A 25,238-nucleotide genomic window follows, 5' to 3' on the forward strand; every position below is an offset into this window, starting at 1 on the left:
TGAATCACAAAAAAAGAATTTCGTTTAGGAGACAAGACATCTAAAAAGTCACGAAATAAGGGAGTAAAGAGCATGAAATAATGATTTGGTTATTCTGGGCAGTGGTGATCTGGTAAATGTTTAACTGCTGGGGGCAGGGCTGGGCAGAGGCAGCCCTGATTTCATGGTGCCCACGACCAGTTTCAAACTACCAACCTGAAGCCGTCGAACAAGGAGTTGGGAACAGATTTATACAATCTAGCTGGCTGTCAAGAGTAACAGAGATCTTCTGGCTGGAGGGAGCAGGTCTCTAAGGAAGAGAACTAAGCTAGACCGGTTCTCCCCACACGTGAAGGACCATCCTTGGTCTTTCCATGCAGCAGCTGCAGGACTCTGCAACTTTGCTCTTGCCTCAGCAGATAAACCACTCTTCACCTCCTGAGCTATCACTTCCATTTCAAGGCCCAGCTTAAAAAAGAGTCCCAGTCAAGCTTTTCCCTGACCCTTTGAGAAACAGTCACTTCTACTCTGAATCCGAGTAATTCTTTAGACATTTTTTTTTTAATCTCTTTATTTATTTATTTATTATTTTTAGCTGTGTTGGGTCTTTTTTGCTGCGCGCAGGCTTTCTCTAGTTGCGGCGAGCAGGGGCTTCTCATTGTGGTGGCTTCTCTTGTTGTGGAGCACAGGCTCTAGGCACAGGACTTCAGTAGTTGCGGCACGTGGGCTCAGTAGTTGTGGCTCACGGGCTTAGTTGCTCCGTGGCACGTGGGATCTTCCCGGACCAGGGATCAAACCCGTGTCCCCTGCATTGGCAGGCGGATTCTTAACCACTGCGCCACCAGGGAAGCCCTCTTTAGACCTTTTATTAGGGTAATTACCAAAGCCTGACTTGATATTACTGTCAATCAATAGACAGTGTCTTTCCCCAGGGGACTGTCCTTGGAGGACAGGGACCGTGTCTTACTCCTTCATTATTATCTGAGAATCAATGCAGGATGGTGGGTGGGAGCCCAAGCTCTGGAGCCAGACTGGTCAGCTTCAGATCCAGACACTGTGCTCACTTACCTTGAGACCACAAGCAAGTCATCAGACCCCTCTGTTCACACCTGCAAAATGAGACATTAAATAACAGCCTCACTCTGACGATGCGTGAGATTCCTGGATGTGTTTGGTGCTTAGCACATACTAAGCCCTTAGTAAATGTTGCCTGGTATTGTTTTCTCTAGCACACAGCCCAGTGCCTGGCACAGAACTGATGTGCAGTTGATGTTGGTTGCATTTCTTCGAAGTAAAGCAAGAATGTGATCCAGCTATCTTGACAGGAAGTTAATAAAGAGTGCTGGAGGAGACCTCATGAACAGATTATTGCTGGGGAAATGAGGATGAGATAGTAAATAAAAATCAGTTGATCATAGGATTATAGGATCAGAACCAAGCTTTCCAGCTGTGGTATGATGAACACAGAGCGGGGTGGGATCATGCATACCCTCCCCTCCCTCAGTGAGCTAGACGCCGTAAATTTGTAAATATACCATTTGTCATTGCAATACCTTGTGTAGACTGCTGTTCCTTGAAATATCTCCTTTTCAGTATTGTGCAGTTGCTTTAAAAAAATCTAAATGCTAGACATTAAGTATAAATACTGTTGAATTTTATTTCGTTCAGTCCATTATTCCAGTGAATTCATATGGCTTCCAACCTTGATTCTGCATTGCAGTATGTCGTCTATCCTTTCTAGTTTGTGTTATCTGCAGTTTGGTGAGCATGACTTCTGTTTTGTTTTCTGAAACACTACACAGGCCACTTCTAAAAACAGAGTCCCCGACATGTCACTAGAGACCTTTTTCTGTGTTGGCATTAATTCGTTAAACAATCTTTTTATTTTTTTTTTTGGATATGGATTTTAGACTCCTTTCAAATCTATCAAGTATACAAGGATCTATATTATATTCCCTCTTGTTCACAAGTTTCATGAAAAAACTTTGCCAACATGCTATGTCTGCAGCATTTTTGTTTCACAGATATAGTGAGACTATCAGAGAAGAAAATACAGCCAGCTTGTTGAAACCTGTTCCTGATTAACCTATGTTGACTTCCAAAACTGACAGCTTCCTTTTCCAACTTTAATAAAGGATGCGTGTTTCAAAATAGTGAAGTTAACTGTATCAAGGTAGATTAGGCTCAATGCACAAATCTTGACCATCTAGGTGAGAAGTTTGGACACAGTCCTGAGGGTGGTGGGAAGTTGTTGAAATTTTTGAATAGAAATTGTATGATGAAATGATGTTTTAAGAAGAGCCATCTGGCAGCAGTGTACACAGTGGACTCTAGGGGAAACCTTATGTGAAGTTTGAAGTTGCCTGCAGTAATCCCAAGATGGGCTGCTGGACCACTGGGCTAAGCTAGTAGGAGTAAAGATGGAAGAGCATACATTTGGATTAAAGAAAAAAACTCAGAGAGACTACTGGGGGAACATGATAGCAGTGAAAAAAATAAAAATAGGTACCTTAGGGCTTCCCAGTCCTTTTCACATAATGGAACATGCAGAAAATATCAGTTTGGCCACTGGGGTAACTAGGGCCGCTTGGAGATGGACATGACCCAATGTCATGGGCTCCCACGGCTGGGTCTTCCCTTCCCCAAGCCCCACCTCCCCCAAATCACAGGCAGAAGACATTAAGATCTCCACATGGCTGGGGAGCTATTTGGACATTTTTGTTTTAGAAATGAGTAGTCTTAGTAATGTGAAGAAAAATAGACTTGTACCAAAATCAGGACCAACAGTACGGAAGAGACTATACATGTAAAGGGAAGCAAATGTCTGCTTCAGTGCATAATTCCGAGCACAGAAGTGACATATGGCTACACACTTGGAAGAAAACTAGCATCAGGGTTAATGCCAAACGAAAGAGCCCAGGCCACCGAGCCCCTGCCCGTGTTACAGTGACGCACGGGAACAAAGGCAGTGGCTGTACAGGCCTAATTTGGGCATGGAAGTAGGCAACACCTACCAAACAGGTTGGGGGGAGGTATAAACCACACCAAGGGAGGCACTAGGTAGAAACTTAGGAGTAGACAAAAGCAGTAGCAAAGGAGTGAATTTTGGTTTTGTACTAATACGGAAATCTAAGCCATTTGCTTGAAAATTTATGACATACTGCCCATTTGTTGCTCCTTGTTGGTTTTCGTAGTTCATAAATTAAGTCGTTTCGTAGTCCTGGTGCCTCACCTGTGCTACTAATTTGTTTCGCTGCATAGAGGAAAGAAAATGCAGGAACTTGCCATCTCTAATTCCTGGTGATAACTGAAGATGTTTGGTTATAGAAAGTTAAAAGGCGTTCCCTCTTTCTTCAATAAACTCAATGACAGGGTGAGAGCAAGAACCTACCAACAAGGCGTGCAGATTCTATTATAAAAACAGGAACGAATGGCTCTTTTAAAAAAGAAGGGAACCCACACATTTCTCGCGATGACTGGCAGCAGGGCCACCGCGTGCGTGATGCCAGGGGCGCCCGCCTTTCACACTGGAGTACGTGAAGTGGAGGCACACAGCCCATGTGGCCACGTGTGGCAGCTCACAGAGAGACCACTCTGATCCCCACCCCCCCCCCGGGGCGCCCACCCAGCCCAGCAGGTGCGTATCCGCGCTGACCTGTGACGTTCATCACCCCCTCGACCACACTCCCTTCCCCAGCCCAGCTGTGCTCTATTCTTTCATCCTGACTCACCATTTTATTCCAATTCACATGCACCCAGTTCTCCACGTGGCTTCCCACTAGACCTCTGGCACAAGCCAAAGCACATCCTCTGGCTCATTTGCTCCAGTCGCTCTGTTGACCTTTCCAAAGCTATTTGCTGCTCTCACCGTCCTGCTCCTTGTTACGGTTAAGGAGAAAACACCAATAGGCACTCAAGGCAGGAAGCTCTGGCCTCCTCCCAGCACTGGGACAGGCTTCAGTTTTAGCACTTACCACACGGTGCTGTAAACATTTGCTTACATTTCTGACTCCTTCACTCAGTGTGAACTTGACAAAAGGGCAGAAAGATGCTTCTTTAAGCCACGAGGTTTAGCAGAGTGCCGGGCACATGTTTGGTAAGTGGGTGAGTAGATGAAGAGCCTACCTTTCTTAGATTTGGACACAGTAGTCTCATCCTGAGCATGTGGTCTAAGGAGGATTCGTCTCTATTGTGGACAATGCCTGCATCTTTGGACTTCGTTTAACAGCTTCCCAGGGGATGCCAGGAGAAGCGGCTCTGTCTCCGCCAGTGGTTTCTGAGTCCTTGTTTATCCCTGTGCAGGTGGGGAAGTGGAAAGACAAGTCCCTGCAGATGAAGTACTACGTGTGGCCCCGAATGTGTCCTGAGACGGAAGAGCAGGAGGACGACCATCTGAGCATCGTAACGCTGGAGGAGGCCCCGTTCGTCATTGTGGAAAGCGTGGACCCTCTGAGTGGAACTTGCATGAGGAACACGGTGCCCTGCCAAAAGCGCATCATCTCTGAGTACGTGGCCTGGGAAAGTCAGATTTGCCCCAGCTGTCAGCACCTGGCTGGGATCCGCGGCACAGAATGAATTGGGCACCATGTCTGAATTTCGTTACTGTTGAGCAGTGGAGTTTCTGGCAGCCCTGTGGTCTGGCATCTGGTTCTGTCCGGATCATGACCCGGGAGAATTACTGCTAACTATGTTATCGTTTCTGGGGCCTTGCGTGGTCTCAGTGACCAGGACCTCAAGTTCGTGGAGATTTAAGTTTACATTGGTGTTGAAAGATGTTATCTGAGGCCAGCATGTCTTTAGAAACATTTTTGGAAATAGATAAAATTAATCTATGCTGATAGAAGTCAGGATAATGGTTCTTTTTGGTGAGGGTAGGAAGGGCCTGGAAGGGAGAACAAGAGGCCTCTAAGGTGCTGGTAACTCTTCTGTATCTGAATTTGGGTTTTCTGGCTAAATGGGTGGGTTCAGTGTATGAAAATTCATCCAGCTGAACCCTTAGGATATGTGCACTTTCCTGATATATATTATACTTCAAAGGAGCATTTAAAATTATGAGAAAACATGGTCCAATATGATGAGGTGATGAGATTATTGCAGTTCTGTGGTCTGATTTATGTCCTCACCCGGGCCTGACATAAACTGTGCTGAGCTGTGAAGGAGGGCCTGCTTTGTGGTTGGCAAGGGTAATATTTTGCCTCTTGTATAAAAGCCTTGTTTTTGTTTTTTGTTTCTTTACCTGGTTAGAAATAAAACAGATGAGGAGCCAGGTTACATCAAAAAATGCTGCAAGGGGTTCTGTATTGACATCCTTAAGAAAATTTCTAAATCTGTGAAGTTCACCTATGATCTTTATCTGGTTACCAATGGCAAGCATGGGAAGAAAATCAATGGAACCTGGAATGGTATGATTGGAGAGGTAAGTGTCAGGAATTAAGGGCCATTTCCGTGTTTCATTTATTTTGTTTCATTTAAATATTTTAAAAACGCTCATTTTATAAATTTTAGAAAATATAAAATAGTACAGCTGACTCTTGAACGACATGGGTTTGAACTATGTGGTCCATTTATGAGCAGATTTTTCTCAATAAATATATGGTCGGCCCTCCTTACCTGTGGGTTTTGCATCTGTGGATTCAGCCAACCGCAGATCCTGTACTGTGTCTACAATCTTCAGTTGGTGGAATCCGCGGATAAGAAGGCCTGACTTTGGGACTTAAGCGTCCTCAGGTGTTGGTATCCACAGCGGGTCCAGGAACCAATCCCCCGCGGATACCGAGGGAAGGCTATAAATGAAATGTACTGTTCCCACTATACAAAGGAAAGCACTTTAGGGCCCCAAATATTTTCTGCATGGTGGCCCCTTGCCTTCCTGGATGCCCTAACTGGAGCCTTGCGTCTTTCTCCCCAGGTGGTCATGAAGAGGGCCTACATGGCAGTGGGGTCGCTGACCATCAACGAGGAGCGGTCGGAGGTGGTCGACTTCTCCGTGCCCTTCATAGAGACTGGCATCAGTGTCATGGTGTCACGCAGCAATGGGACCGTCTCACCTTCTGCCTTCCTAGGTGAGTGATGGGCTTGCAGGCATGAAGGATATGGACACAGGGACAGATAGAGGGAATGAGGAACAGGTGCAGGAGCTCGTGGCCAGGCTCTCTCAGCCAGGAGCTGATTTTTCAGGAGCTTCCCTCAGCCAGGGATTTCATTTTGGGGACCTCAGAATTGATCATTCTCCAACATGAAAACTGCAGAATACCCTCAAAAATAGGAAGGCATGGTACCCGGTAAGAAAACAGTACAGAACCGGTAACCAGGGGTCCTACTTGAGTCTCACTCCTGCGTTTGACCTTGAACAAACTTGCTCCATCCTGGGACCCAGTCTCCTCAGCCATAGAATAAGGCATTTCGACTAGCTGATCTCTGAAGCTGCTTCCTGCCTTAATAATGTCTAATTCTGGATATCATTCAAATACCTGTTTGTTTCAAATAAGCTTCAAGAGTGGAGCTCAGTGCTACCAAAAAAAAAAGGTTTTCTGTTTTCACATGAATTTTTGGAGGCTTTGCCAGATAAAGCTGCTCTGATTCTCCCACCCACCGACCCCATCCTTCCCCATAGAACCTGTACCTCACTCTCCAGCATTACTTATGTGTCAAAGCCTTCCATATGATGTAAGACTGGGTGAGATGAGGCCAAGATTTCAATTAGATGAGGTCTTTTGTGAGCTCATACCCCATATTTTTGGCAGGGGCTGTGAGAGCAAGGGATTGGAAAAGAAAATGTCACCTTGAAAACCAGACCACTGGGCTAGGAGATAGGAAGCTGGTTTGGTCATAAACAAGCTGAAAGCCCTTGGACCGGTCACAGTCTCTCTAAAGGATACCAGCACTTTTTTTAATTGAACACTTGCTATGTGAAGGCCCAGGCATCGTTGTACAAACTTTGATTATATTACTTAATTGACACTACTATAATACCCAGTTTATGGCTTAGGAAACTGAATCCTAGGTTATGCAATTTTCCAGCCATCTCTCAGCTAGTAAGGAGCAGATCCAGGATTAAAGCCCAGATGTGGCAGCCCTTGCAGCCTGTGTTTTAGTACACATGGGGGCATTTCAGAGCTCGACTCCTAAAATCAGGAAACAGTGCAGTGGGCCGAGACTAAGATGTGATATAAAATGGAAGAGCACAGACTTTTGCCTTCAGAGGCCCTCTGTTCATAACCTGGCTCTGCCACCTTCTGAGTATGAACTTACAAAGGACTGGGACCTCTTAAGTCTTAGTTTACTGCTCTGTAAAATAGATATAATAATCCATAATGAAAGGGCCATTAAAGGATAGTAGAAACTATGTGGTGAAAGTACTTTCTAAATTATATAGACCAACACAAACATTTTTTGTATTTTGTGTACCGAAAGTTGCTCTGGGCTTAATGGGGGGAAAGAAAGCATAGAGACAGTGCTTTTACTCAGTTATTTCCTAATCTTGGACAAACTGGGATCAGAGTAGGATTTCAATCAATCAGACCCAAGGAGGAGAGGGTCTCTATTCCACCGTACAGAGGCTTTGAGTTGTACCTTCCACCCTCGCATCTCTGGCTGCCACCGAAAGGTTTTGCATTTTACAGTCGGTGTGTGCCTTATCAAGGTCCCTTTTAAATTAATTAAGTGGCCGGGCTTTTATAATTCCCTTGGGAGTTCAAAAGTAAAGTAGGTTTCAAAATAAGGAAATATTTTCGAATTTTCAGCCCATTTCCCTCCCTTTTCAATTTCATCTTTATAAATGATTTGGAAGATGGAGGAAGCAGCATGTTAATTCACTTAGTTCTGAATTTACAGTGTGATGTGACAGCTAAAAAGGCCAGAACTATTTTGAGGCACAATTGAGGTAACATTGTATTATGGGACCGAAGAGTGATTGTCCCTTTTTACAGGCCTCCAGAGAGAGGGCTCCTGGAATTCAGTATTCAATTTCTGGACACCTCTGAGCCAGAGAGATTTAGATCAACTGGAAGAGAGTCAGCAAAAATTATTTTAAAAAGTTAAAGAAAGCATATGTAGAACATTCTTACTCTCTAGCCTGTTCTTGTCCCATCAACCTTGTCACCTGGAAATAGGGACTAGATTGAGGTTGTTTTGTTCATTATCATGTCCCCTTGTCATTTGCTAAATTCCCAGTGTTGTAGACACTGATATTTAATGTGGATGGATTTTTTTTTTTAACATTGACGTATTCTCCTACACTCATGATGTCTAATAAAATATACCATGTCAAACCAGGTTGAAAAAGCAAATCTAGGCTGGAAAGTTTAAGAGAAGTGAAGCAAGGGGGCAAGGGAGTTATTCATTGTGCCTAATTATTACTGAACCAATTCAAGCCACAAAGAGTAACCAAGTTTGTCGAGAATGAACTTGGCCTCAAGGCTCGGAAGCATTGGTGAAAACTTTTCCAGGTCCAGCTGTGGGGTGTGGCATATAGATAGGAGCGTAAACCAAGACCCAGCCCAACACGACTCACTTATCCATGTCTAGTACTTATTCTAGTTGCACTGTTTTCCAAAAGACCCAGATATCGGTCCAGTCATGGCAGAAACTATCTGTACAGTCTCAAAAAGGACGGGCAAGAGGCCGCCCTTCTCATATGTTTGAAAGAAAACAAGCTTCGACACGCCCATCAGGGGGATGGAGACGCTCAGACACAGCCTCTTACTCCTTCCTCCCTAAGCCAGGCCCCGGCTTTCTGAAGGGACGCACACACCTGTGGCTTGTTTCCCCAAAGATAGGAGTCGCGCGAGTGAATGAATGTGCGAATTAATCTGGTTTGTTCTCTGAGTTAACCGTGAGCGCTGATGTTTTGCTTCCCCAGAGCCATTCAGCGCCGACGTGTGGGTTATGATGTTCGTGATGCTACTCATCGTCTCGGCCGTGGCCGTCTTTGTCTTCGAGTACTTTAGCCCTGTGGGTTACAACAGGTGCCTCGCCGATGGCAGGGGTAAGGCCAGCTGTAACCGCTGCATTTCTGCCTTTCTCTCGTTCTCAGCTCAGAATCTCTGTGCCCCCCATCTGCTGCCTGCCTCCGCCCTAACCCTCAGTCTTCAAGGTCACCACCTTGGTGACTCGTTAGAAAGACCCCAATTAAGGGGTTCTAATCAGTGCTGTGGTTTTTCATTTTACCTTGGTGTTCAGAAAATATTAATTTCTAAATGTACAGTGACAATTGGGATTACCATTGTTCTTTAACTTGAGAAGTAAGTAGAAGACTAATTCATATGAAAGTAATATACCTTAAAAATAGTGACTGATACACTCGTAACATTCTACTCATCTGTTCATATGGAAAGAGTGGAGCTTTATCCTGACTTTTAAAGTTTATTGTGGAATTTATGAAAGATTTGCAAACGCATTAGATAAAACTAAAAATAATCACCCGTAAGTTTATCAGCAAGAAATAATATCTGTTAATATATTGGTATCTATACTTCTAGTCTTTTAAGTTTTATGCACATGTAGCCATTCTATTAAGTAGCCCAAACTTAGTAGAGCATGAATGTGGAAACTTTTATCTTTCTTCTGTTATTACCTATCTTCTAGACTGTGTGACTGAACCCCTTAACAAAAACTTGTGTAGATTCCAAAACTTTCTGATCATTTCCATTATTAAAGCAAATAAACAACAAGAAGCAAACACACACACACACACAAAGACCCCAATTTAGATGTTAGTTTGAATCTGTATGTCCCCTCCCTGCCTCAAGCCTGACCCCAAGCCCAGTTCCACCCCTAAGCAAGTGAGATCAAAGCTGGCAGCAGAAACGTGTAACATAAACATGTCAGAGGAAACTCTTTTGATAACCTTAGGCTATGAGCCGTCTGTCCCATCAGATGCGCTAACAAGGCAGATTAGACACATGTATCAAGAGTAAGAAAAAACAGGTTACCCCAGGGTACATGCAGGGTAGTTGTGGCTGAAACAGCTCTCCACAGCCAAAGGATAACCTCTGAGGTACAAGATCCCCAAAGCATGTGTCCCCGGCTCACGTCTCTCTGCCAGGAGGTAGAAGAGTTGGGTATTTGAAATAAAATGGCTGGGAGATAACAGTTCTCACCCACAGCTACTCTTGGGGGTGGTCCATCTTCCTGGCTAGGAAGGTCCAGAGATGTGAGGGCTACCCATGTGTTTGAGGCATTTGTGAGACTTCACAAAAAGTTTACTAGATTTCTGAAGGGGGCCAAGGGGTCCTTATAGATATCTCTTCTAAAACTTCCTGAGAACGCCAGGATTAGGAAATATTATGCCTTCTCTGAGTCTTCTCCCATCCACCATGTGAGCTTTATCCTGGAATTATGCCTCAAATAGGGAAGATTGTTAACCCCAGCTACACATAAGAATTACCTATGGGGCACTTAAAAGACAAAGATGCACAGACCTCATATTCTAATATTCTGATTCACTAAGTCCAGAGCGGGACTTGAACCATTGTATGTTTCAAACTAGTGGTTCTCTACCGTGGTTGCATGTTAGAATAACCACCCCACCCCATCCCAATTTAATAAGAATCTCTGGGGATGGTGTGTCAGTATTTTGTCAAAGCTCCCCTTGTGCTTCTGTTGAATTCACAGTCCAAGCTATGAACCACCCCTGCACTGAAGTATTTCCAGGTGCAGACCTACCTTCTCATTTGGGGTGTGCCTTCTGGGGTGGACACTTGGATGTCTCCACAATACGGAATAGTCAGGGGCTTCCTGCCTGTGCCAAAGGGTCATCCAAAAGCCATGACTACTCCCCATCCCAATGGGCATTAGTAACAAGTGAAACATCCGAGAAGCACAAGAGTAAACACATATGTTGACAATGTCAAGAACCAAAGCTAGTGTTCACCCTCCCCGACCCCGCAAAGAAAATCAGAGGCAAAAATTCAGACACAAAAATCAGAACAAGGGCTTACAATTACTCACTTTACCAAAGGATGCTTGACTTTGCCAAAGAATTCAACATGGGGCCGCTTTAACTATCAAGTCTCCTTGGGGCATTTTACAACGCACAAAACTTTGATTTATAAACAATTTTTTAGTTATGCATCTGTTCCATGAAATAAGGTCCACTCGCGCAGATGTGTGTGCACAGTTAGATCTTAGGCTCGACACGTGTAGTCACTGATGATTTGGGTGACTGAGCAGATGCTCTCAGGATCACAGATAGCATCGAAACACCTGTGCTAATGTGCTGTAAAACTGTGCAGGCAGATGTTCGTTTCTGCAGCGGAGGGGCTGCATGCAGACCCAGACAGCAGGCAAGATTTCACCATCGCCAAGCAGAGAAAGCAGAGAGGTCACAATAAATACGTGGGCAGAAGCCCTGCGTGATCTGTGTGAAGGTTGGGTGGAGGACAAAGACAGCCTACCTTTCCGCCCTCAGACACATGTGGCCAAGCCAGGGATCTCTGGCAGACTCTCTGGGCCGCCTGGTGTTCTTTTACACAGAAGGCAGGCACTCCTGGAGGGGACCAGGTGGGAGGTGTTGGCCCTGGAGTGAGGTCAAGGCTGCCTTCAAAACATTGAGTGCTAAGAGCTGGAAGCCACAGAAGAATCAGGATCAAGTGCATTCAAAGCGGCATCCGTGACTAAAATTGGAGGAGATCTACGACTAGTGGGAGAAAAAGACCCCACAAGGTTCTCGCTGACCTTCTTTGAAATTGAAATGCTTTCTCTGGAGATACAAATATAAATTTTGGGAACACGGTAATGAGGATGCAAGTGTGACCATAGTGGGATGGTTGCCTTCATTACTCAGTCCTGATGGGCCCTTAAGGGTCTTACATCCATCAGGGCAGGAAGCTGGCTCCTGCGGTGCCCTGGCTGAGTCATGATCGTTGGTTGGAGTAAGAGCCCGCACACACCCCAGGCCTCTGGTTTTTCTCTTCCACCTTCCTGTGGGTCCCAGAAGAAGAGAGACACAGCTCTCAACTGAAAAAGCCACCTAAGGGTAGCTTAGGGCTGGGGCTTCGCTGGCGGGTTTCCTGCTCTGAGCAGGAACTTACCGGCTCTATGTACTTGTAGGTTTAAATAGAACCAGTGACTCTGTCTTAACCTTCTGTCCTTGTCTTTTTGTCCTGCCAGAGCCGGGTGGCCCATCTTTCACCATCGGCAAAGCTATTTGGTTACTGTGGGGTCTGGTGTTTAACAACTCCGTCCCCGTGCAGAACCCAAAGGGGACCACCTCCAAGATCATGGTATCGGTGTGGGCCTTCTTTGCTGTCATCTTCCTGGCCAGCTACACTGCCAACTTAGCTGCCTTCATGATCCAAGAGGAGTATGTGGACCAGGTTTCCGGCCTGAGTGACAAAAAGGTAGGAGCACCATTTGAAACCTCCCGTCCTTCCCCCAGTCCCATTCTGAGCCATACTCAGAGCTCTCACAGACCGGTTAATTTCCTAAATCTTTAGAATCGACCGTTCTTCCTTATGGCTCCTGAAATGGGGACACGGGAGCAGAATTCAGTTTCCCCACCGAAATAATATTACTTCACGTTCACATTCTCATTTGTGAAAGGTTGTCACCAGCACGCCCTGGGCTGCAAATGAGGGGCTTGGTGTGTTAGCGGTTCTCTGAGTACAGGGTTCCTCTTGTCTGGGACGCTCAGGTGGCCTGTCAGTAGCACAGGGCTGTGCGTTTGGGCTGTTATTAGAGGACCGCCCCGCGCCCCCACGCTGAGGGTGCCGGCCCGTCACGGCCTTCATTTCCCTCCCAGGGCTGTTCGCCTGCGCGCTCCCCCTTTGTTCCTCTGCACACTCGTGGGTTCCCAGGGTTGAGAAGAAGGATTGTTCTCATTGTGTCCTGAAGAAAAGTAGCTGCTGTTTAACTGGATCGGGGGGTGCCGATGAATGGGTTGTCCCCGTACCAACCGCAGGCCTCCCTGCTGGCCTGTGCCGTGAGGAGAGGAAGGGAAGTAAGTGTCTGCTGGTTGCCATGTTTTCTGGGTGAGGATGTGTAAAACCCAGGCTCAGTACATGTGACTCTCTAGGTCTGCTGGAAGCAACACAGGTTCCGTGGGAGCTCTGGTCCAACCCCAGTACTACAGGCTACCTTCCTGGAGTGCCCAGGAGAGCCCCTGGATACCCCAAGTCACTCCGGAGACTTTCACTTACAATGTCTCCTCTTCTCCGTTTCCTTAAGGTTTAGAAAATGTGATTTCCCACCCCTTCCCCCAGGACGAAACTATGTGATATAGACAGATGTGTGTTTAGACCACACAGGTCGTATGTAGTTAGTGCTTTATCACATGGGTCAGCTTTTCCCAAGACAAAACCTTAAACACTTAGCAAATGGTTTGAGAAGAACGAAAAGGAGGAGATATTCTCTTTGGGGACTCAAGTTATGATTTCTCCATCTACTCATCATTACTCACCAAGGACATTCAAAAGCATAAGGAAGATAAACAGCTTCTTAAGGGAATGAAAAAAAAATATATATATATATATACACACACACGCATACATGGATCACTCACGATGTTTACCTCTTTAGGTTGGCTCTTTCTCTGGTTTGTCTTCCTTTTCACTTTATTTTTCTTCCTTACTTTTAAAAACATTCCCTCTCTTCTATTTCCTTCTCCCTTATTTTTAAGCTTTTTTTTTTTTACTTCTTTTCTTCTAACTCATGATTTATTATGTATTTCTTCAGATATTCATCCATCTATTACTTAATTCACTTTAAACCTTTCTCTCCTTGTTCCTTTGTCAGCATCCTTCCTTTACCATTTTGATCCTCTCAGAAACTTTGAGCTAGACCTCTCCCTTCATCCCTTTCTACAACTACTTTTTGTGCTTATTTCTGTGACCTGGGCAGTCGTGGTGCTGAGAACAGCTGATTCCTCAGGGCTCCGTACTTGGATGTGGCAGAGCTGAGGTGGGCCACGGCCACCCTAAGACACGAATGTGGCAGAAGCGTGACAGACCACGTCCCCACGTGTGGATCTGTCAGGGGTACGGAGGACCGTATCCTCACATCAGGGAACGGCAGGGGTGTGGCGGATTAGGTCCCCGTGCAGAGTGTGGTGGGGCCGTGTCACCATGCAGTAAATAACATGGTCGAAGGGTGGAGGGCCACCGCCCTTCCGGGGACTCTGGGCTGTTGAGTGAGGGATTCACCACAATTATCACAGTGTTTTCTTCCGTTTCCTCTGAGAATTGGTTAGGACACTGTATTTATGTTTCTCATCCTCTCTAGGGCCATCCGGCAACAGCTGGATGATTTTCTACTTGAACTAAGCATAATTGAGATGGAGGGAGACTGTTTTCCCTTCTGTGGTTTTGGAAGAACATATTGTTCTGGGCTGCTTGAACAGAGAGGCTCTGCCCCTGTCTGTCCTCCACACCACGTTGGTTATGTTCCGAAAGATTGGATCCCATCTTTGCTTAAAGAACTTGAGTGGCTCCATTGCCTACAGAATAAAGACGACTTTTTCCAGACGTGGCGCTCAGAGCTTTTGCAAATGATTCCCCGTGTGCACCAGCAATTCCGTCTCATCGGCCAATGCGTGGACTCTTGCATCCTATGTTCTAGGCATCCTTGCCTCCTTATCCTTCCCAGCGACGCCTCTCTGCATCTGCCTGGGGTGTTCTTCTCCTTACTTCTTCACTCCCCAAACTCCTACTGAAATTGCAAGACACAGATCAGAGATCCCTTTATTTGCAAAGCCTTCCCATCTGGGCTCATCTGGGAAGTTAGCCATTGTCTCCTCTGTCATGGCAATCATTCATACCTTTATTATAGCACTTGTCTCCCACATTGTAATCTACAGACGTGTACCTGTCCATATCTCCCCTTATTTGACCATGAGCTTCACAAGGTCAGTGACCATAACTTGGTTATCATTTTTACCAAAAGTCTATAGGCAGAGAGGGAGAGATGGTATACTAATTTCAGAGTCTCTTGCACAGAGCAATGGACTAAGCATTACAGGCAAAGAAAGCAGCAAGAGAGCAAGAACCCTTTAACAGCTGTTCAGTTTGAAAATGATTATCTGACCCATTTCAGAACTCTGCAAATGACAAAATAGTGAATTGTAAGCATCTGACCAGAAAGTGTCAACATAATTCACAGAAGTATAGAAAACATTTAAGTAACCAATGACATACAACTGCAGGTCAGTGTCAGGAACAGTATTGTTAAGTCAGAGAGTTTTCTGAAAGTGCACTTAAAATGTCAAAATTCTTATTAGTTTTACTTCAAAACACCTAAAGAAAACTAAGTCTTGAGAATGACTTTACATGAGAGGAAGTATATTCTGTGAATTTAGCAAAAGGAAGTAGTAAAGTCTTCAAAACGATAACATTGAGAACAGAAATGAGGTGATTTTGAAGACTCTCTTTTCAGTGTAATTAAATTTTCATCAAGGAAGGTAACATTGAAAGTAGAGAAGAGTTTCTAAACTTGTTTTGATGATCACAGATGACATATCTTCTATGTAACTCAGACCAAATGATACATATTTTGGAGTGATGATGGGGAGATATTTGTAGTCATTAGATTTAGATATTTTAAGAAATTAACTTCAATTTTATGGCAGGATAATGTTCCCAGATCTCATTTATGTTAAGGTACAAAGTCAGAATGTTCAGAGTTAAATTTCCATGAAATCCTATTTGGGGGCTCCTTTTTTATTGGATGGCTTCCATCTTGCAATAGCACATTACATCATTGAATTCAGAATTATTCCACTACCTGCTATAACTAAATATGGGTGCAAGTTCTAACATTTAGCAGCCCTACTGTACATTCCATCAGCTCTCCCAGTGGGAGGAGGGTATAAGGAAGCTGGTGACATCTTCTTCTCTTAACAAAGAGCCCACAATGCTCATTCTCATATTCTCAGCTATCCAGATGGATTTCTCATTTCGCAGTCGGCCAACCACAGTATGGAGGGGAGAGAGTTTGGCCAGGAGAACAGGAGACATATTTTCCGGGCACTGGATACATTAAGTATTTATATATATGTTATATGAATAATCTTCATCAGGTATGATTATTCCCATTTTACAAATAAGGACACTGAGACTCTGGGAAGTTTCGTGATTCCCTAAAGTCACACATTATCAAGTGACAGAGCCAGGGTTTGAGTTCCTGTGTGTCTGGCTTTAAAAATCACTTTGCCAGGCTGTCTCCCTTGTAGCGAATCCCAGACAAAGTTATGACACAGCTAAGGATTGGTATTGACACCCCTGCACCCCACCCACTTCCTCATTGAATCTCCTACCCTCTCATTCAATGACCTTCGGTTTTGGTTCCACTTAACCTAACCCTTCTCAGGTCACCGTACACTACCACTGCCAAGACTGCTATTACTACCTCTACTACTAGTACTGATAATAATAATAGCAATTATCATTATTATTAATATGACTTCAACACTGATATCTCTGCAAACATTTTTTTCAGCTCTCGGGAGCCAGGCGTAATGCCAAATACATTACATAGATTATCTTATGTAATGGTGCTTCTATAATAATACCTTCATTTGTAGATGAGGAAATTGAAGCTTGGAGAGGTTAAGTCATGTGCCCTTCTGCTGTTCCTGGCTGGCTAGCAGCCCCGCAACAGTGTGCCACCGGGTTCAGATGCCAGCGCTCTTTTCCAGTTAATCCCCTTTCTTCCTAACCTTCCCATCTACCTTCCCGAAGCTTAACAAGTGAGATCCTTTTCCTCTAGTAAAGAGGAGCTATCTGATTAACTGATCCAAAATAAGTAGATAGTATTTTAACATTTGCCCTTTATTTAATAAGTCTTTCAGAGGCATTCCTTTGAACAGAGAATGGTGGTGCTTTCCTGGACCTGGACAGGCTAATGGCCCACAAATGGACTTTAGCCTGGGCCTATTGTGACCGTGAGCTTTAAGCCACTGTTGGAGGGTGGCAGAGGGGTGGCAGCAGGACAGAGAAGCGTCAGTGACAGGTTCAGGGGGTGAAGGAAGCCTGCGGGGAGGCAGAGGCTGCCAAGGTCACTAGGGGCTGCCGTCAGGCCAGGGGGCTCCCGAGGCTGCGTCCCACCTTACGCATTCCTGCCTCCAGTGTGACATACGCCCGCATTGTATTTTGCTGTTCTTTTCCTCAAGGAACTACAGGAACTTTATGAACTTTAAATGTCAAAAGGTGTTTATCTGGTTAATGAGGGCAGACCCCTTCGCCTGCAACATTGAAGGTGCAATCAGGATAGCCTTCTAAAAACTAAGTAAGAACCCCGTGGCTTTTCTAGATAATGATTATTCTGAGTTTCTGAGAAGCTCCATAGAGTCTGGAAGCTGTCTCATGTCCTTTTGGCAGATCGGCAGTGTATGACTTTTTAAATCAGCACGCAAACAAATGTGTCAGTGTGCATCCTGGAAGAAAACCAGCCTGGGGATAAGCGTATTTACACCACAACTACACTGATGTGTGATGCGTAGATGGCATTTGAGCATGCGTGAGGAAATGGGCCTTGCTTGCCACTGTACAAATGGTACTTCCTTGCCCTATTAACTTTAGGCCAGAAGCCAGTGGGAGACAGCTGACCTCAAGCCTGATCTGTCACACCCTGGTCCTGGCCCAGACCATCTTGGTCAGGTCATGGAATAATGAGCTAAAAGTAGCTCACCAGGGAAAGCAGCAGGAATGACCAACTAGCCGAGGACCTAGAAATGAGGGCCTGGGCTGGGCCTCCAGGTAGCTGAGCAAAAATGGGGGTGATTTATTACATGGAGTCTCTTGGAGCTGTCGGGCATCTGGTCCTTTTGTTACAACTGGTCAAGAGCAGTTCTGGAGGAAGTTACAAGAGAAGAAAACTCCCCAAACCCTGGGACTGTACGGGGTACAGGACACACATGGGTGGGAGAAGGGACACGTGCCCCTTTGTCTCCTAATTAGCTGAACCAATCTGACACCATGCACGGACCACTACCCCAAGTACTGAACCCACTCATTCCTGCCAGGGCGGCCTCCATCCAGATGCATCCAGAACAAAGCCCTGGGGCTTAAGCAGCCCAGCTCTGTCGCTCAGGGTCAGCTCTCACCACTTCTCTAGGTTTATTTGAGAACGGGACTACTTATGGCCCCCAGCTGGCCCCCTTGAACTCTAATTCCGAGTCCATTCTTGACTGGCTGCCTTGACTGAGGCATCCAGTAGGGCTTAGCAGTGGTCACCCCCCTGGTCCAGGGATACAGGTGTCCCCGATTTGATTGCTGAGCTCCCGAGGGAGCCCCAGGGCCCCCTTTCTCTCCTTCTTGTGTCCCCTTTATAGCATCAGGCCTCAGTCTGCCCTTCTCTCCTTGAATGACCACCTGCTTCCTGACCTTCTGTGACTTCCCGCACAGGATACCTCACCTCCCACCTCTGCTATGCTGTTGAGGCTTCTAGGGGTTGAATGGTGGCCCCCCCCAAAAGATAACGTCCACATCCTAATCCCTGGAACCTGTGAGTGGTGACCTTATTTGGAAAACAAAGATCTTTGCAGATGTAGTTAAGTTGAGCATCTCAGGTTCTGACCGTCCTGGATTGCTGCTACATCCGATGGCAAGTGTCCTTACGAGAGAAAGGCAGAGAGAGAGCTGACGCAGAAGAGCAGACCAGGAGAAGTGAGGCAGAGACAGGAGTGTGGCAGCCGCAGAAACACCTGGAACCACCAGAGGTTAGGAGAGGCAAGGAGTGGATTCTCCCCTAGAGCTTCTGGAGGGAGCGCAGCCCCGCTGACACCTTGATTTTGGACTCCTGGCCTCCAGAACGTGTGAGAATAAATTTGTATTGTTCTAAGCCACCAGTGGTTTGCTACGGCAGCCACCGGAAACGAACACGGGGCCTCAGTGCCCCTCCGGTAACCTGCGCTCTCAGGGGCTTGGCCCCCCCTAAACCCTGGTGCTCCTCCCACTCACCTGCTCTTGTCAACCACCCCGCCCCGTCCTTCCAACGCGGGTGTTTCCTACAGCAGAATCCAGTTCAGCTCCTCTTCCCACTAATCTCCTCTGCTTGGAAGAACAGATCTACGTCGCCCTGAAGATTTGCAGAGACATGGTTTACACCCAGAGGGAGTCTTCTCCCTGCTGGTTAATTTTAAGGAGACAATAAAAATCCCGCGTGTCACTGTGTGCTCCCTTTTGCTCTGTCCTTGAGCCTGGTTACTGTTAGTTTCTCCCAGGATGTAGCGTGTTATCTGCGTGTACACTCCCCGCGCAGCCTTCTACTAGACCCCTGAGCAGGGAGGTCATTGTCAAAGGGGACTGAGGACACGTTTTTGTAAGATGTATGATTTTCACAACTCTTCTGGGGAAAATATTATTAACGCAGCCCTCTTATATTCTGGATTTCACTGTGCTGTTCATATCACGGGACTGCAAGGGACATTATTTGATCATCAGGCACAGGTGATGTTTTGCTCATCAAAGGCAAAACAGGTGTCCTCTCTCTTCATGTAGATGAATGTATCTTCCCTGTTACATAGGCGTGCACACTCACATATGCATGTATGTGTGTGCATATGTATGTATAGATATGTATATCTCCATCCTCCAAAACTACATAAAGATAACAGGATAACTGGGTAATTAGGAACTTGACACTTAACAAAGCGCATAAGGAACGCAAGTTTCCCATGTCCATAGGAACTTCTGTTTTACAGAGTTGATCTGAGAAAGGATGTCTTTACCTGGGAAAAAAAGGAAGTTTTGTCTCATTCTGCTGATATTAGTGGAACCATCATTTTGTGAAATGAAACAAAAATGAAATGAAGGAAGGAAGAAGAAAAGAAAGAAAAGGAAGGAAAGAGAAAGAAGGAAAGAAAAAAAGAAAAAAAAATCAGAACCCAATCGTAAGCTAGATCTGCTCTGTATATCTCTTCTTAGAAAGGTGGTCCTGTGCAAGGTATTGGAGAGATAGATGCCTTCCTGAAGCCATGATATTGTTTTAAATTGCTACTACACAAATTAGCATGAGGATGAATTCACAATTTCCCCACTTGAATTGACCCCAAGTGAAAGCCAGCAATAGACAACAAACAATTTTATTAACAAAAATCAAAGCATGTACCACCAAGTGCAGTACTCAAGCTTTGGGTGCACTGAGAGTGGGAGAAAATAGTGAGCGCATCTCTGAACTGGTCAGGTCCTTGAATTTATCGTGTGGCTTCCATATGGGACCTCTCTGGTCAGGCCATCTCTTCCAGGTTGCGAAGAGCAAGCGGCCCTGGGGAATCCCATAGAAGTTCGAATCTACTTACGGTCAAGTCTCTGGTTCTGAGAGAAGGGAGCCGTTGCATTTAGCTAACTGTTGAAAGCAGTTTTTTTATTCCGAAGTTTATAGATGTCCAAGAAAAATAAGAGGGTTCCTCAACATCCTTTTCTCTCTGGTTAAAAACAAAAATTAGAGATAAATGTTTCCGTAAAGGGGGCTTTTACAGGCTGATGAAATCTTGGCTTGTGTTTTGAGGATTTATTAAGAATTAGTGTTTCACTTCTGGGCAACTAAGTTCAAGTCCTTTGAGACAAATTAATGCAGCCATGAAAATTTATATGTGGCCAAAGGCATCAGACCTAAAATGAATCAAGTTTTACAGATGTCAGAATTGTATTCACAGTGCAAACTGTGGCCCAGGCTGGCTCTGGGCCTTTGTTTTGGTCTTTTGGCGCCTCCAGTACACCTCCACCCCATAATGGTGGCAAGAGAAGTGGGCAAGGGCCTCAGTGGGCTGCGTGCAGTCTGTTGTATTTTGGGAATCCTTCCGCATAGCCGGGCTAGCTGGGCATGTGCTAGGGCCAGGAAGGTAGGGAAGGGGAGGTTCGGGGTGGGGGGAGGGTGGTGGCTGAGAGAGCCTGAGGCTGGGGAAGCCCAACCATTTCTTCTACAATTCATGTCAAGGTTTCCTTGCCAGCGAGGGTCACAGAGAGCCAAGGAGAGACGGCTCATGCTCTACAGGCACCATAGCCTCAGACATTTCTTCTGCCCTGTTTGGGCAGATCAGATTCAGAGCGTCAAGGGCAATGGCTCCAGGCCAATGTGGTCCTGAGAGTTGCCCGCATGGAGGGTCCCCGAGGTGCACGCAGCTTAGACTTTCAGGAGGCAGAGTCGGGAGGAGGAAAATCGGGGTTCTGGGTCCTCTCTGTAATCGTTATAGGATTAGTCTGTCCACGTAGAGCTGTCTGTGTTGGGGACACCCAGGAAGGGGTGGGTTAGGGCCAAGTCTTGATACCAGAGTCACTCAGGGAACCCTTTCAAACGAAACAGGACTCAGTCCATCCAGCTGGAAATAAAAGTCCAGGTGGCAGAAGCTGCCACCTGAGCAGGACCTGCCAGGACGCAGCCAGGAAACCAGACATCTGAAAAGGGCTGAGCGAGGAAACTACTCTGGGGGGAAGTTACTGGAGGCCTGTGCCCCCCTCCACTTTTCTCCCACCCCTCAGACCTACTGAAGGGGCTTTGAGGGGGTCACTGGGAGAGCTTGGGATTCACCCCTGCGGTTAGAATGGGGGAGAGGCTGGCATTTGCCCCAAACCTGAGAAGACCCAGGTGACAGGTCTTGGCCAGTGGCCCGGTGGGTGGGCCAGGCTCCCACCCACGGCAGGTCAGGTCTGCATCCCCCAAGTCCACATCCGGCCACTCGGGCAGGAGGGGGGCCAGTCTGGGCCGGGAGTGGAGGGAGGTGATTTTAAAGGTCCCTGCCCACTGGGCTTCCTGCTCAGGATGAGGCAGCTGCCCACCCACAGATACATGGGAGGGGCGGCAGCCAATGGGGGAGGCGCAGGGATTGATGTAGACAAGCAGCTGCCTTCAGGAAGCGAGACCAAGGTGCTCACCGAGAGGCTCTCGGGGAACCCGTGAACTTGCCTGACCAGGAGAAGAGTCTGCTTTGCACAGTGGCCTTGTCAAGAGAGCATCCATGCGGGCTCACTACGGCACCACGAGGTGGGCACTGCCCGCCTCTGGCTCCTCCTACTCTCTGCCTTCCACCCCAGGCCCCCAGGGAACGGGGGAGAACAGCTCAGGGGCAGGTCCCGTAAGAGCTGGCTTCACTTGGCCCGGTGTTAGCACCTGGGGTTCCTGCAGACACACGGCCGCCTCGACCCTTATTAATGAACAATGATTGAACTATTTAGTGAACACACACTATGTGCCTGTTGTCAGACTCTTCACACCTGTGACTCCTTTAATCCTCATGCCCACCCTTTGTGGTAGAGATTATCGCCATCTTTCTATAGATGAGGAGAGTCATTTAAGGGATAAGCAAATTCGCTGAAGTCACACAACTAGCAAGTGAGGGCATCGGATTTGATCCAGGGAGAGCTGACTCCAGAGCCTGCAGCCGTCCTGCCTTACTGCACTGCCGTAGCCCCATGTCCTCTCTGTGTGGACACGGGGAGGAGGGACACGCTTCTAGAGACACGGGCCTGGGGCAGCAGAATCCAGTCAAGGCCCTGTCACGGGACCCTGTCTGACCTGGCTTCTCGGATTCTCAAGGAGGTGATGATGGAACCCCACCAACCCACTGAGAGGGGGTAGACCCTCTACCCAGCTATGGATGCACAGGAACCTAGAAGAGACTTCTGTTCACTCCAATCTAGGAATAGCCAAGGGCTCTATTGTCTTTGTTTCTGAACTCATAGCCCCTCGCACCTTTAAGAGCCACTTACTTAATGAGTGTTGACTGGATGAATGAATCAAAGAGACACGGAATGTTGTCGGGCACCATGTTTTCTCCCTTCCAGGAAGTAACCAGTATACATACTTACTTAATCTGGCCAGAAAAGAAAAGATCCTACTCTCAAGAAAGAGGAAAGAATTGGAGAGGAGGGAAATGTATCCTTCTCCCCACCTCCATCCTCCTCTTAGGAGGGAACTAAAGCAAGAACAGTGTTCACTCACTGCTTCTGAAGTGCCTGTGGCTAGGAGACCATCAATGGCTTAAGTCTAGAAACCACCTCGATAGTAAATGTGCTAAATGCTTAATTCCTTCAAACTTCCTCACCCATCTCCCAGCTGATCACTTGCACGGCAGCGGGTTCTGAGTTAAGGATAAGGCAGTTCCGTTTCCTGCAAGAACTGATTGCCAGCAGACCGTGAGACAGCTGGGACTTGGCCTTTTTTGGACCGAGCACAAAAGAGCCGTTGAGCTGGGTGTCATCCTGGTACTGAAGAGAGCACGCTGTGACGTCTAGTGACGTCTCCTGGTGGCCTCGAGTACAAACTAGACAAGATGGCAAACAGCATCGCGTTAGGAAGCACGTTGCGGCTGCGCACCTCCTGGGCAGAGGTGCCACTGGGGAGTGATGCTCCCAGGGGAAAAAATGCACCTGAACCACAAGGTCATCCACTTACGTGTCTTTACGGGACACGCCCACCCATCACTGCAAACCAGAGGGTGCAAATGCAGCTTAGACTGGGCGTGCTGAGCAATTTCTGCTTTTTTCCTTTTCTCCTTATAAAAGCACGTCAGATTAATTCCAGCCAGTTACGGCCAAATCCCTTTCTCTCTGCCAGTCAGGGCCGCCTGAACAGGCAAGAGGCTCTCTCACCTGCTTCATTATGCAAATTGATATTCCAGCGCTGAAGAGCCAAGCAGTCTTCAGCACAGCAGTGATTGCAGGTTGCGATGAGAAGAGGTGGCGGCCAGTGTGGTCGTTTTAATCCTCTGATGCCGACGAAGGGGAGTTTCAAGTGGGAACGGAGGCAGAGTCAAGTCGACGCCAGCTCCCCGAGCATCCACTGCCCTGGCGAGAATCGGGCCCTGGCGTGGGAAGTCACCACTAGGTCTGACAAGATTTGGGCCGACTTGGGGTCCAAACAGTGTAGACGGAAGAGCTTGATTCTTTAAATTCCCCGCTGGTCTGACAACTATAAATAACAGTTCACGGGAAATGTGGACATCCGTAAGCTGGGGGTCAGGTGTAACCATAAATGTATCCATACTCAGAATACCTGCAGTCAAGGGCAAGCATGAGCCACCATGGAAAGGGCACAAAACAATCAACACACACACACACACGCACGAAGAAATCAGTGAACACTACGATCTCACATCGTGAGATTCATTTCTTTGGAAGAGGCCTGCAGGGTTCATCCAGGAGCTGCTGTACACAGAGCAGGAGTCTTCCCGGTAATCACAGCTGGGAGGACTGACTGCGCTCTTGACCGCCTCACCCTTTCCCCTCACCGCAGCACTTCGGAGCCTCCTCTTGAGTTAGAATTACAGTCTCTCCTCTCAGTCCCGAGTCATCAAAAAGAGGCTTTTAACAGAATCACGTAATTGTCGCCCTGGTCGTCTCTGCTGGGGGTGGCACGGGCCAGACACAGCTCACAGCAGTGCGGGCCCCTCTGCTTGGCGGCGTGGTCTCGGTGACAGGAGCGGGGCTGGGGGTTGCAGGGAGGGCTTGTTGGGAAGCTGGGCAGTTCTCCAGCCCCTCCTGAGTAGTCTTCACGATGTGCTCTCAGTTTGCGGTTTGAAGGGTCGTGAAATCACACATCATCCACTACACCCAGGACGAGTCCCTCCGGGTTACAGATGACCCAGCCAAGCGGCCAGCCTACCTCCACTCCCCGTCCCTCGCTGGAACCAGCACCCCGCGCGGGCTACTGCGCGCGCATAAAAAGAACAGCGCGGCATCCTCGACGTCCTTGCAGGATCTGAAGGACGCGTGGCTCAGCGAGGAAGGAAGAATTCCTGCAAGAAAATGGTGCCCAGGGCAGTCCGCAAGTGGGGCTTATTGGTCTGCGTGACCGCTGCTGTTCTGGAACATTTTCACGTGCTTTCTAGTTGAAACGTTTATATAAAGAACTAAAAAAATTTAAACTATCTGCTACTTAAAATGAAGAGATCTTGGGGACATTTAGTAATAGTTTAATCACAAGTTAGTGAGACTTCTTTTTTTAACGTCTTTATTGCAGTATAATTGCTTTACAATGGTGTGTTAGTTGCTGCTGTATTAACAAAGTGAATCAGCTACACATATACATATATCCCCATATCCCCTCCCTCTTGCATCTCCCTCCCTCCCACCCTCCCTATCCCATCCCTCTAGGTGGTCACAAAGCACCGAGCTGATCTCCCTGTGCTATGCGGCTGCTTCCCACTAGCTATCTGTTTTACATTTGGTAGTGTATATGTAAGTCCATGCCACTCTTTCACTTCGTCCCAGCTTACCCTTCCCCCTCCCCATGTCCTCAGAGACTTTTCTTTTTTAAGATTGTCTCCCTTTTGACACCTAGATGTGATTCCTTTGGACTTAAAAAACGGGGCTTTTGATTTTGTGGAC

The 25,238-nt window shown here is 46.9% G+C and overlaps 1 protein-coding gene across 1 annotated transcript in view; it reads left to right on the plus strand.

Annotated features, from left to right (window-relative positions):
• Positions 1 to 25,238, plus strand: part of GRIN2B (glutamate ionotropic receptor NMDA type subunit 2B) — a 345,756-nt gene that overhangs the window by 290,938 nt on the left and 29,580 nt on the right. Inside the window, exons 5-9 of the mRNA XM_007196043.2 lie at positions 4,282 to 4,484; positions 5,224 to 5,395; positions 5,888 to 6,041; positions 8,840 to 8,965; positions 12,091 to 12,320. Of these exons, the coding sequence (XP_007196105.2) occupies positions 4,282 to 4,484; positions 5,224 to 5,395; positions 5,888 to 6,041; positions 8,840 to 8,965; positions 12,091 to 12,320 (885 nt within the window). The remainder of the gene's footprint in view (positions 1 to 4,281; positions 4,485 to 5,223; positions 5,396 to 5,887; positions 6,042 to 8,839; positions 8,966 to 12,090; positions 12,321 to 25,238) is intronic.

This window comes from Balaenoptera acutorostrata, chromosome 11, assembly GCF_949987535.1.
Source record: "Balaenoptera acutorostrata chromosome 11, mBalAcu1.1, whole genome shotgun sequence".
Classification (NCBI taxonomy): domain Eukaryota; kingdom Metazoa; phylum Chordata; class Mammalia; order Artiodactyla; family Balaenopteridae; genus Balaenoptera; species Balaenoptera acutorostrata.